This window comes from Phoxinus phoxinus (genome assembly GCF_949152265.1).
Source record: "Phoxinus phoxinus genome assembly, chromosome: 9".
NCBI classification, from domain to species: domain Eukaryota; kingdom Metazoa; phylum Chordata; class Actinopteri; order Cypriniformes; family Leuciscidae; genus Phoxinus; species Phoxinus phoxinus.
In genome coordinates, this window is record NC_136884.1 from 4,801,757 (window position 1) to 4,813,955 (window position 12,199).

The 12,199-nt window shown below is 38.5% G+C and overlaps 1 protein-coding gene across 1 annotated transcript in view; it reads left to right on the top strand.

Moving 5' to 3' along the window:
* camk1da (calcium/calmodulin-dependent protein kinase 1Da) overlaps positions 1-12,199 on the top strand; it is a 46,446-nt gene that overhangs the window by 16,730 nt on the left and 17,517 nt on the right. The window contains exons 2-3 of the mRNA XM_079622448.1: positions 6,497-6,628; positions 10,769-10,843. Of these exons, the coding sequence (XP_079478574.1) occupies positions 6,497-6,628; positions 10,769-10,843 (207 nt within the window). The remainder of the gene's footprint in view (positions 1-6,496; positions 6,629-10,768; positions 10,844-12,199) is intronic.

Consider the following 12,199-nt stretch of genomic DNA (forward strand, 5'->3'; position numbering starts at 1 on the left):
AAATGAGCGCAAGAGCGCAATCAGTAAATCGACTAGCGCAAACCTTAGTAAATCACCTTGCATGATTATTCTCTTTCGTCTGAAAGGGAAACTTTTTTTCAGAGTTTATTTATATACTTAATCTGTCTGTCAATAAGGTTACTCCAGCAAAAGTCATTCTTATGGGTTAGATCGAGCAGAAGTAAATCTTTAGATGCTTAGCACTTTTAGTTAGTATGCTGCCTAAGAAGGCAGGCAGCTAGGTAGTAGACACAGCATGGCAGTGCACTGGGTTTTGGATCAGAGCTCCAGTCTCATATTTCAATGCACTCACTGTGATTAAATCAAGAAATGATATGCCATAGTTTCTCAGGGAGCATGAAATACAGTATGCAGAAAGGCTTTCCCGTTAAACACTGTATGGCTCTTTATCTTTAGCTATGAGCAGATGGATGTCAAATCCCCCTGGCATTACCAAAGGAAGGGCGATACATTATTTCGGACAGTTAGATCAATAAAGCATCGCACTGCTACAGCTGCAAGGTTTCCTAGCAACAACCGCGAAGGGTACTTTGATCTGATCCGAACATTCCAAACATTCCAAAAACATGTTTCCGGTAGATATTAGAACATCTAATTAATGTCCACTATGCATTCACAAATGTCTAAATTCACGGATCAGTGGTTGGACTGTTGTACATATACACCGAAGCTGTTGACGCTTTCAACAGATCATTTATTTTTGCAGTGCTGACTATTGATCGCTGCAGGCAAAGAAACCAATTGCAACGATTAATTGTCGGAAGTTAATAAATAATGGGTTCTGTGTTAGCTTCAGGGTTGATGCATCGTTGCAAGCTAAGACATAGCTTCTGTACCCTCAAAACTCAGCAGATTCATGCAGATTATGTTGTTTTAAATCATATCTTCACTGGATTTATTTGTTTTATTCAGCATCTAGGCTGTGAATTTCAGCTCCACACAGTACGTGTAATAGCTTTTACTACATATCTCGACCCAGACTGTGATGGCTGCTGTGGCAACAGCACTATTAAATTCATGATGGGTGTGCATATGTGTCTTAGAGATGATCTAATCTTCTAGTGTGAGTATGTGTGCTTGTGCATTGACTCAAAATCTTCACGGCTCCTGCGCCAGCATAAGCTTCTGCACAGAAGGACTTTGATTAAACTACATATTTCATATTTACTACCTGTCATGTGATCACATGATCTCAACCGCAGCTACATCTCATCTTCAATGAAGTACATGCACTCCTGCGGGGAATCCGACATTCACTAATCCACTTGATCTTCTGTCTGGAGTCTGGACCCTAATTAGGAAAATTAACCTTGTCACCTGATACTTTCTAGTAACATATATTTTTTGTATATATACGTTTATACTAATATATTACCTTCTTCAGAAATCATCCAAATTAAGCTAACAGCATTTAAAATGCTATTATTGGTGCTTATATTGTAGCCTTCACAGTGCATACTACACATTGACCTTCCGATTTCCTTCTTCTCCTGTCTACTTAACCAGAAAAACTTCCAGTAAATTGTTTCTGTCAGGTTCAGCTGCTGATCTGTTAATCTGAGTGGGGGTCAAATAGAAAAGAGGAAGTAGTTTGGCGCTGTGCTGAGATTATCTCAGCGAGTGCACCTAATCTAGCAGGGATGTAACTTATTTTTAACATGAGAAGCGGAGCATTATCTTTCTGTCTGTGTGTGCGAGACTTTGAAACCACATCCAAACCGACCCTTGGGCTTATAGTTTGACGCACACCCACACATACACACGCTCGGGGAGAGAGATACGCATACTGTAGTCACGTTTGTGAGTGTTTTCAGGGCGATGTGTAGCTGTTGGTTCTATGGTGCCAGTGTGTCGAAGAGGCAATAAAACATTTAAAGGGTGCTGAGCACAAACAACATCTCCTTAATGCAAAGTTGTGTGTTTGCACCTGTGTTTTAATAGGAAATCGGACAGCTCTAAAGGAGAGATTGAGACTTAGGCAATCAATTGGACTGGATTTCTGCTCTTGCTTCAATTTCCTTTGGCAGAGGGAGAGTGTCTTCAACATCAAAAGGAAAAAAAACGCTTACAAATACTTAAAGCAGAAAATAATTGAAATGAGCCATTGTGTCTCCAATAGTGATTTGCAAAGCGGTTTTGAATTTGCAAAATAATGCAGTCCTTAGAGAATGAGTACTGTTTTTTTGTACCGTCTGATTCTCATTTTCAAGGCTTTTTATGCTCACTTGAGTAGTTGCTAGTTGATTACATCATCTCGCCTTTAGACTGCTGTAACAAAGCGGATTTGGAGTGAAGGGTCAGACAAAGGGAAGTGTCCAAGATGCACGCATGAATAACCAAATTCATGATGAACTGCAACATTTATTGACATCAGGTTAATGAGTGACAGGGAAAGTGCTGAAATGGAAATGTTTCAAAAAGGAGGACGTCATCAGAGAGCTACGCGCATTATTATGCACCTATATCTTAAATCCAGATTTAACTGCATGTAGCATTTATACTACTCGAAATGGCACTTGTCAGCACATTTACACGTTGAATACTTTGGGGAAGCATTTGTGATCAAAGATTTGAAAAGATGCTTAAAATACTCAATTAAAGTGTAAGTTCGCCAATTTTCCAACCCGCTTTGTATTGTTACAATGTCAATAGAATATGTAATGTAGTATACAGTATGTCTCAGTGTTACTTGGACAGAGAAATTACTGTTTATTTGTCAGCAAAAGTCCACCCGATGTCACAAAAAGCTTGAATGTAGAGTAGATTTGGAGGAGGACCACGTTGTCTGAGGAGGGCTGATATAATTTCAGTGAAAGCCAATACAGATGGTTCCCTTTTACCATTATACGCCTCTCGTCTGAGCTTTTCTCTTAAGCTTGGTGTTTAAACATGATTTCATTATTTTTTTCAGATGCATTGTGTGATTAACATTCATTGAGGCCATGTTAATCGTAACTCAATCCTGTCCTCTTTAAACCAGCTCTCATTGTCTGCCTATTTCTCTCTCCAGTTTAGACAGTAATAAGTGGATGCTATGTGTATAATTTGTGAAGCGTTCCCTAGAGGAGAAGGCAGCGGCACAGAAGCCCCTCCAGTGAGGATGTGTGTTTGTGTGCACATGAGTCATTGACTGACAGTCACCGCTGCTCTGTTTCCTCCCGTATGAGCACTTGTCGATGCATATTGACATATAGTTTTATCAGCAGTGGTCTAGCTCACACACACACACACACACACACACACACACATACATACATACACATACACACAAATAGCATTAGGAAACTCCAATGCATTATTTCCACGCAAATCACAGAGGCAGCGGAGACAAAATTCCAGTCATTCGGCACAAGGGGGAAAAAACTCAGCGATGCCTCGCGGGCCGCTGCCCTCGCTTTAGAAGCACAAATTGAACCACATTTACAAACACAATCTCTCCCTCAAACAAATTTTTCTTCTTGCTTGTTTGCTGCCCTCTCCCTCACATAGACGTTACATCACAAGCGCAGCTGGGGCTCCAATCTACAGCTGCACTTTTGGAAACAGAAATGATATGCCCGGTGTTTTATATGTGTGTGTGTGTTTGCTTGTGGTCTTGCCGGTTTAGCTGCATCTAGTTTGATTACGATTCCGCGAGTCTGTCGCTACATGCCTGCCATGCGCACACACACTAAAAAACACACGCTTGATTACATCTGACAGGTAGAGGCTCTCACAGATCATATAAATCTACCACGCGTCACTCTCTCACCTGTGGCCTGAAATTAATGTCATTTATGGAGTGCATGTGTGTGTGTTGCTGCAGTGGCAATGCGTGTTGGCGGCTTCATTCACATTTTCTCTTCAGTGTTCATTCATCATGATTTTGTCTCCTGCTACGTGCTGTGCTCCCTGTCGTCGCACCCCTCCCTTCCTCCCGGGCAGTCTCCATCTCTCTTTCCATTTTCAATAAAAAGGAGATGTGTCATTTTCATGACCGTAAATTAATGTTACTGCATCACTGCATCACTATTAGTATTGTGTTAGTAATAATTGGTGGTTGATGCCAATATTTAGAGAACAAGGTGGGTGATAGACATTATAATGCAGTTGACTTATAGTCAACTTATTGACTTATGACCATAGTATCCATTACACTCACACCCCAAACCTCACTCCCATCCGGGTCACGGCACCAAATGTAACAGGTCCTATTCAACGCACTCCGAGCGGGATTCGAAACGGCACGCTAACAAGGACGCTAAAGAGGGCAGTCTCTAGCGTCAGTCGCTGGCGTGCCTCTCGAGGCAATAAGAGTTACTAGCACTTACTAGCTTGCTTACGTTACGCAAATGCTGCATTTAAATGATCATGCATTTTATCCAATATTTAATCTAAATTCACTTAACTTGATGCTGGTAATCACAAAATATTAACCACTATTGGCAAGAATCAAACTAGGCCTGACAAGAACCATAGGTAGAGACAAGAATATCATAAAGACTTAAAGCTTTTTAACTGCTTTGCAACCACCTGGAACAGCCTACCAACACCCTAGCAACCATCCAGAACACCTTTACATTGTGTTGCCAAATGTTCACCAATTTATTTCATTAACAGTATAATTACAGCATCTTTATCATTTTATCATTAGATACATTATCATCAGTGTTGGGGAAAGTTACTTTTAAAAGTAATGCATTACAATATTGCGTTACTCCCTTAAAAAGTAACTAATTGCATTACTTAGTTACTTTTTTAGAAAAGTAATGCGTTACTTTTGCGTTACTTTTTTTCCCACCTGGGCTGGGCTTGTTTTTTTATAACACAAAAGTTATATTTTTGGGCAAATGTAAAGACCCTTTCACACTAAAAGTGAAATAATAATCCTCAGGCTGAAGGAAATGTGTACAGTAGAGGAAAGCAAACAAGCAAACCTTTCTATCTATCTATAATCATTGTTGCTTATTTAACTGAATCATTGAAGGTCAGAAGCAAGTACATTGGTCAATAAAGTGAGATTAAATGCATAAAAATTATGTTTTATTTAACATATTTAGTTATTGGAGGTTTGCATGGTATTCTGATTCTGCATTTCACTGATTTTATTCATTTTAAGTAATATTTTTTTGTGCAAGTGAGATGAGTAAATGCTCACATTTAGTATAGAACTACAATAAACATCATGTATACGCGCACACACACACACACACACACACACACACACACACACACACACACACACACACATACACACACACCCTCTGCACTTTGATTCATCTCAACAAGAGGACAGGAGAGCTGTCAGTCAATACATGGGAAAACAAAGTAACTTGCGTTACTTATTTGAAAAAGTAACTCAGATATGTTGTTGTAAATTTTAAAAGTAATGCGTTACTTTACTAGTTACTTGAAAAAGTAATCTGATTACGTAACTCAAGTTACTTGTAATGCATTTCCCCCAACACTGATTATCATTGTCTTTTTCATTTTTGTCTCTGTTAATTGCTCTGTTTTGCCTTGTTCTACCTCTTTCCTTGCGGTGTGACTGGCAGTACAGAGGTGTCTGTTGCTGGGGAGCTTAGAGGAATTCATTTTGGCTCCGGTGTTGCATGCTTGTTACCAATCCAGCCTGTATTCATCTCATGATTCATTTTCATGTTGCATTGTACAGAGCTGAGAAAATATGATAGACTTAATCAGGGAAAAATTAAGTCAGCAGGGTGTGTATGTTGTGGATGGTGGTGGCGAAGACTAGGTTATTTCTATACACATTTCTGTATATTTTAATCCTGTCTGTGAATATTCTTTCTTCAAACACACACAAACAAGGAAACGCTAAGAAAGTGAATCTCACAAAACATGTCTGGGTCATGTTTCACATGAAAACAAACATAAAAAAAAATCTTACAGAAAAATCTGCCTTTTTTATCTATCTATCTATCTATCTATCTATCTATCTATCTATCTATCTATCTATCTATCTATCTATCTATCTATCTATCTATCTATCTATCTATCTATCTATCTATCTATATATCTATCTGTCTGTCTATCTGTCTGTTTGTCTGTCTGTACTGGATTTTTGTGAGTAGAAGAGTCTTCTTTCAAAAATATATAAACAAAACGTTTTTGACCGCCAGTGAATGCATGAACATGTACACAAATGCACACTCATACACATTAAACATTAAATATGTTAGACTTAAAGCAACAAACACAGTTTCACTATGAAAAAATTGGTGTCCAAAAATCGCATACCAGAATATTATATATTTTTTTTCCCTACATTTTTAAAAAATTACTGTGATGCTCTGATGTATAATATAGCTTGACATTTACATGATTTTCAAAGAATGCCACAGTATTACCATTGTACAAAAACCACAACAACCCTGATCTACTGTGTATCAATCACTTCTGTTCTACTACTGTAGAAAACGAGTATATTTCCCAGCTCTGCAATCATAAATAAAGCCGTCTCTCTCTTTTAAAGGGGTGCGTTCTCAGAGGTGGTCCTGGCGGAGGAGAGGTCCACGGGAAAGATGTTCGCTGTGAAGTGCATCCCTAAAAAAGCGCTTAAGGGGAAGGAGAACAGCATCGAGAATGAAATTGCCGTTCTACGCAAGTAAGTTCCATTTCCCGCACCACACCTGTACCCATGGCAACAGCATCACCTCTCTCTTCCACACTCATTCCCTGTTTGTCAGTTGATAGGAGCTTGTTTGCCTGAGGTTTGACCTCCAGTTACCGTGGTAACTCCGGTGCCCTCGTCCAATTACAGCAGGGAAGCTCCCGCAGACGTTCTCTCTCTCTCTCTCTCCATGAAACGGCGCGCGTGCGGACGTCTTCGAGTGTAGACAGATTCTTTGAGTGTGCTTGGAATGGAAATTTGATCCCCTACAGTTTTAAAATATACAGTAGTAAATGGAATTCATGGAATACATACATTTTTTTTTACATTTTTACATTATAAATTAGATGTAAAGTTGTGTGGCAGTTCAATCAAACACTACCATTCAAATGTTTGGGCTCAGTAAGATTTTATTTATTAGAAGTTTTTTTTTTATCAAGGGTGCTTTAAATTGATCAAAAGTGACATTTATAGTGTTACAAAAGTTGTTGTTTTTTAATAAATGCTGTTCTTTTGCACGTTCTAAACGTTCTTGACTGTTGTTTTCAACATTGGTAATAATGTTTCTTGTGCACCAAATCAGCGTATTAGAATGATTTCTGAAGGATCATGTGACACTGAAGACTGAAGTAATGATGCTGAAAATACAGCTTTGCTTTGAGTGTCAGGTGTCCTTACGATTAATACTCTCATTATTATTTAATTGTATCACTCACAAAGGTTTGTCTGTGTGAATGTGCGCACTCAGTCTGAAAGAAAGCACAGCAAGACTCAGCTTAACGTGTTGTTTCGCAGGTATTTCCTCACTCTCGGTGCTAATGGAAGCAGGTGTGTTTGCTGTGTCTGACATATGGATGTGTGACGGGTGTTTCCCTCGAGACTCATCAGAAAAGGCCGCCTCTGATTCTGACATGGGCTTCTGTTGTAGCAGCGATCGTACCCTGGAGATTGGACACACAGCTTTGTCCTTCACGTCTCTGTCTCCCTCATCTCATATCATAGCTACTAAATGATTGACAGCTTGTCTGCCATCTCATGGGTGATGCCACAGGCCTGTAATTAGATCGCGCGAGCACACGCACGCACTAGCGAACGAGAGCATGTTTATTGTCTGTTTGTCTGCCTGCATATGTATGACAGAACGATATAGAGAAAGATCAGAAGATATTTCCTTCGCATCTACAAATGAGATGCCCTCACAGGTTATAGTTTAATCTTCACAATCCCCGCAGAGAATCGCAAACGTACACTTCCCAGCATGCTGCCTGTCTGACTAATGCAATGTTTAAATACTTAAGTCAATTCAATTCATCCTGACATGGGACTTGCTAACCCAGAGGGAAAACTGTATTGCTCAAAGGCTGCTCTTTCATAGCTTGCGAGACATAATTGAGTTCGCAAAGTTTCCAGTGATAAATGTTTTGTTCCCCACTGAAAGCGAACTGTCAATCAAGTAGGGCTGTAAACGATTAATCGCATCCAAAATAAAAGTTTGTGTTTACATAATAAATGTGCCTGTACTGTGTGTATAATAATTTTGTATATATAAATACACACACATGCTTGTATATATTTAAGAAATATTTGCATGTATATACTGTATATAGATTTATATATAATTTATATTATATAAATATTTTATTTATAAATAACCAATTTTTCTTAAATATATACATGCACGTGTGTGTATTTATATATACAAAACAATTATACAGTACACGCACATTTATTATGTAAACAGAAACTTTTATTTTGGATGCGATTAATCGCTTACAGCCCTATACAATCAAGCAATATTTAAAGTTTGATATACAGTTATTTGGACCAATGAGAGTACACTTAAGCATACTTTTAATAAGATATGTTATGAAAATAATATACTTCAAAAGAATATTCTTAATTGTATGTATTATAGAATTTATTATAGTTTCAATTTATATGAATTGTAATTAACTTAACTTTGGAGTGCTTTTGACCCACTCAAGTAGTTTAGTCAACTCAAATATCCAAGTTGTCACTTAGTACAACCTCACATTTCAAGATGACTAAACTTAACATTTATTTTTTTACAGTAAAAAATCTGAGAAGCATAAGATTTCCATTTGCTCTCCAGTAAATCTCAACGCTGTCTAGGAGTAGCAATTGAGATATTAAAGACATCTCTTCTGTGCTTTTTCTTTAATAAGACACTCACTCCACATCAGATAATATGAATCGGCTATTATTTAAAAGCACCTGCTAGCAGGTAATCCAAAGATTTGCATAAAAGAGAGCAAGACACAGCTTTCAGAGGTAAATAGCTAGTTATTCTACCTTTTTTATTGTTCAATTATTTATTTTTATCGGCACTCCGTAGTGTTTTTTGTGAAATAATGGAATAGAGAGTGTTTTTTGTTCCTCGTTCTGAAGATGGTTTCAGAGGCAGCGAATGAGTCGTGCTACAGCTTCTGCCCACTCACTGCTGAAGAAGAGAGAGAGAGAGAGAGAGAAACAGAGGGAAGAAGCGAATGCATGAAAGAGGGATATTAAACCAGTGAATGGCTTTGTAATCCTCTGCCAGACAAGTTTTCCATAATCAGTTTTGAAAAATCCATATGTCAAAGGGCGAATCGACCTCCAGGTTTTGTTTAAGAAGAAAAACCGAGGCATGTCGTTCGTTGTTTATTCATTTGTTTCCGTTGTAATATGCTGCATCAGAGGTGACTCCCAGTTCACTGAATCGTGAATCAATACGGAACCAGCATCTCAATGAATCACTCTCTTTCAGTTTGAGATTTGTCCATACCTCAGTAACTCTTTCATATATTAAACTACATGGTGAGGAGCATTTCTGACAAAAACAAACGCTTTTCTATTTCCTCTGAACTGAAAACTTTTTCTGGGCTCAGATAGCGGTGATCTGCAGTGAAAGGGCCGACGATTGCCCCTTACCTATGAGGATCAACCTTTTCTGAACATATGGATGAACAAAGAGAGTTAATTATAGGAAACTAGGGTGGGGGGGGGTGACAAATGTTTTATCTGCACTCGGCGATGTCCATTATCTGCGTGTGTGTGCGCGTGTGCATCTTGTTATTGTCCTCTCACTTGCGTCATTGCCCGTCCTGTTATCATGTGCCAGTTGGACTCGCTGATCAGAATTCACTTAAAATGCAACGCTAATGTGTATACACACCGCCGCCGTGACTGCGTTTCCATGACGAGAGGAGAGAGAGAGATGTTAACTGCAGGGATGGAGAGAGGAAGGAGAGGAGAAGAAAAGCAAAAACAAAAAAATATTGCTAGTTGGGATGACAGAGATGAAAAGCTGCTTTTAAAGCAGGCACCCTAACAGCATCCATCAGAGGACAACAATTACTCTAGCGGTGCATCTAAATGCTTCATGAACTTTAGAAGCCATTTCATCTTTTGTTTTGGCATATGAAAATATACTGTCTGACAATATTTAAATCAAATTAAAATATTTGATTTACCTTAAACTGAAATGCATGTAAAATATGTGTGTACTGAATGTCAATTTCAGTGATAAAAGGATACACACTAGTGTATGCAACTTCATGGCATAAAACTTTGCGGTGTTTATTGTACATTTTATGGGCTTATGGAAATGCGCGCCACTTAAGTATTCATATGCTTATGAGCAGATCAGGAATGTTCCACTCTCTTAAATTCACTTCCTAAACAAACCCTGAAGCTAAGCAAGCCAGATTGCTTGCAGACACACACACACACACACACACACACACACACACACGACCCCTAAATGCACTTTTATTTATGTTTTTAAAATTGCAATTAAAAAAATAATAATAATTCAATACAAATTGTCTCTCTTGCAGCTGAGCCTGCCTTCATTTTTTATATATATAATCACAATGGTAATACTTTATAAAGCTTTGACATGATAAAGCATAACATACAAACATAAAAAAAGAGATAATAAAGTTCTAGAATTTTTAGATTTGAATGTTGTATTTCCAATCCAAAAAGGTAGAGAATTATTTTGAGAATTATCAGTGGAATTTCATTCTCACATATAAATACAACATTCTATTGTATTACTTAGTAATAGTTTAATCATGTTAAATTGTCAAATTGTGCATTTCAATGAGCTTCATGTGTTTTGTTTTGCAGAATCAAGCATGAGAACATAGTGGCACTGGAAGACATCTATGAAAGCTCCAATCACCTTTACCTTATAATGCAGCTGTGAGTATGTTCAACGCATACACAATTACCCACAATGCATTTAGCTCATGTCTTTCTGTTCATTCCATACACATTTTAACAAGCATATGTTGGTTCAGCTTTGCATTCGTAGTGGAAAGCAACCAATCCAGTTGCACACATTTGTAAACGCTTTCGAATGTGTGCTTGCTCTGCGCTTTCACTTTCGTATGGGGGTGTACACACGTACGTGTGTGTGTGTGTGTGTGTGTGTGGGGGGGGAGGTGTTTTCCTCCACCTGCAAAAACACAGTTGTGATATCACCATGAACTTTCATTATTCACTGATAATCTTCAACTCCGCTGTAGATCACAAATCAAATATGACATATGTGGTCCATGATTTTCAGTCATTTCAGAATTGAGGATTGAGTAAACCATGACTTTAACATATTACCACCCACATCATCATCATCTCCTAATCAGTATTCAGCAAGCGAGTGGGGGCGTCGTTAACTCATTTCACATGCGCAGAGGTATAACAGAGGTCATTTACATATTGAAGTCTTAAAAGTACAGTAGCAAAAACAATCAGAGGGAAATGATAGGTGAAAAACACTGATGCAGAAGCAACTAACCCTGTATGTAAGCCTAAACTTGACATAAACTCTAAAGTTGTCCCTCAAATCTGATTGGTTGACTGAATGTTGATCCAGGAACATGTTGCACTTGAAATCGTGTTCTGCATGTAATCCTCATACATTTCTGCACTTTAAAATGGTGTATTTTTAGTTTTTACTCTTTGATTAAACAGCAGGAGACAGTTTGACCTCTTACACAAGTATTAAAGTGACTTCTGTACTGTCCTTCACTTCAGTTTAAAGTTATGGCTCACGAATGCACAGAAATGAATCCACGACCCAGATCATGGTGAACTGGACGATGAAGAATGTAGATCTGGCGAGAGAGACGGAGAGAGGGTGGCAGTCTGGCGAGTTGGCTGAGGACTGTGGATGTTGACGTAGAAGCGTTGCGTAACGCTGATGATGGGCAGCAGAATGTCCAAGTCGTTCCAGCTCTGCAATCACACGCACCTTAATGCAAAGGGAGTGTGTTGCTTGCCTTGCATGCATTTAAAAAGAAAACCAGACCTCTCTCACAGGTTTACACCTGGTGTTTTTTATCTGTCTCTTTTGTCCACTTTCAAACACTTCTGTCCTGATTTCTTTGAGGGGAGGGTCTATGGGAGGGTAAATATATGTGCTTTTTCAGATCTTTCGATCTAATGGACAAAATAAGCTTGCACAATTTACAAATAAACACACCTAGAGACGACGGAAAAGCATATGGAGTGCATCAGTTTTGTGTTTCTGCAAGACGACACCGAACACTGAGTGTG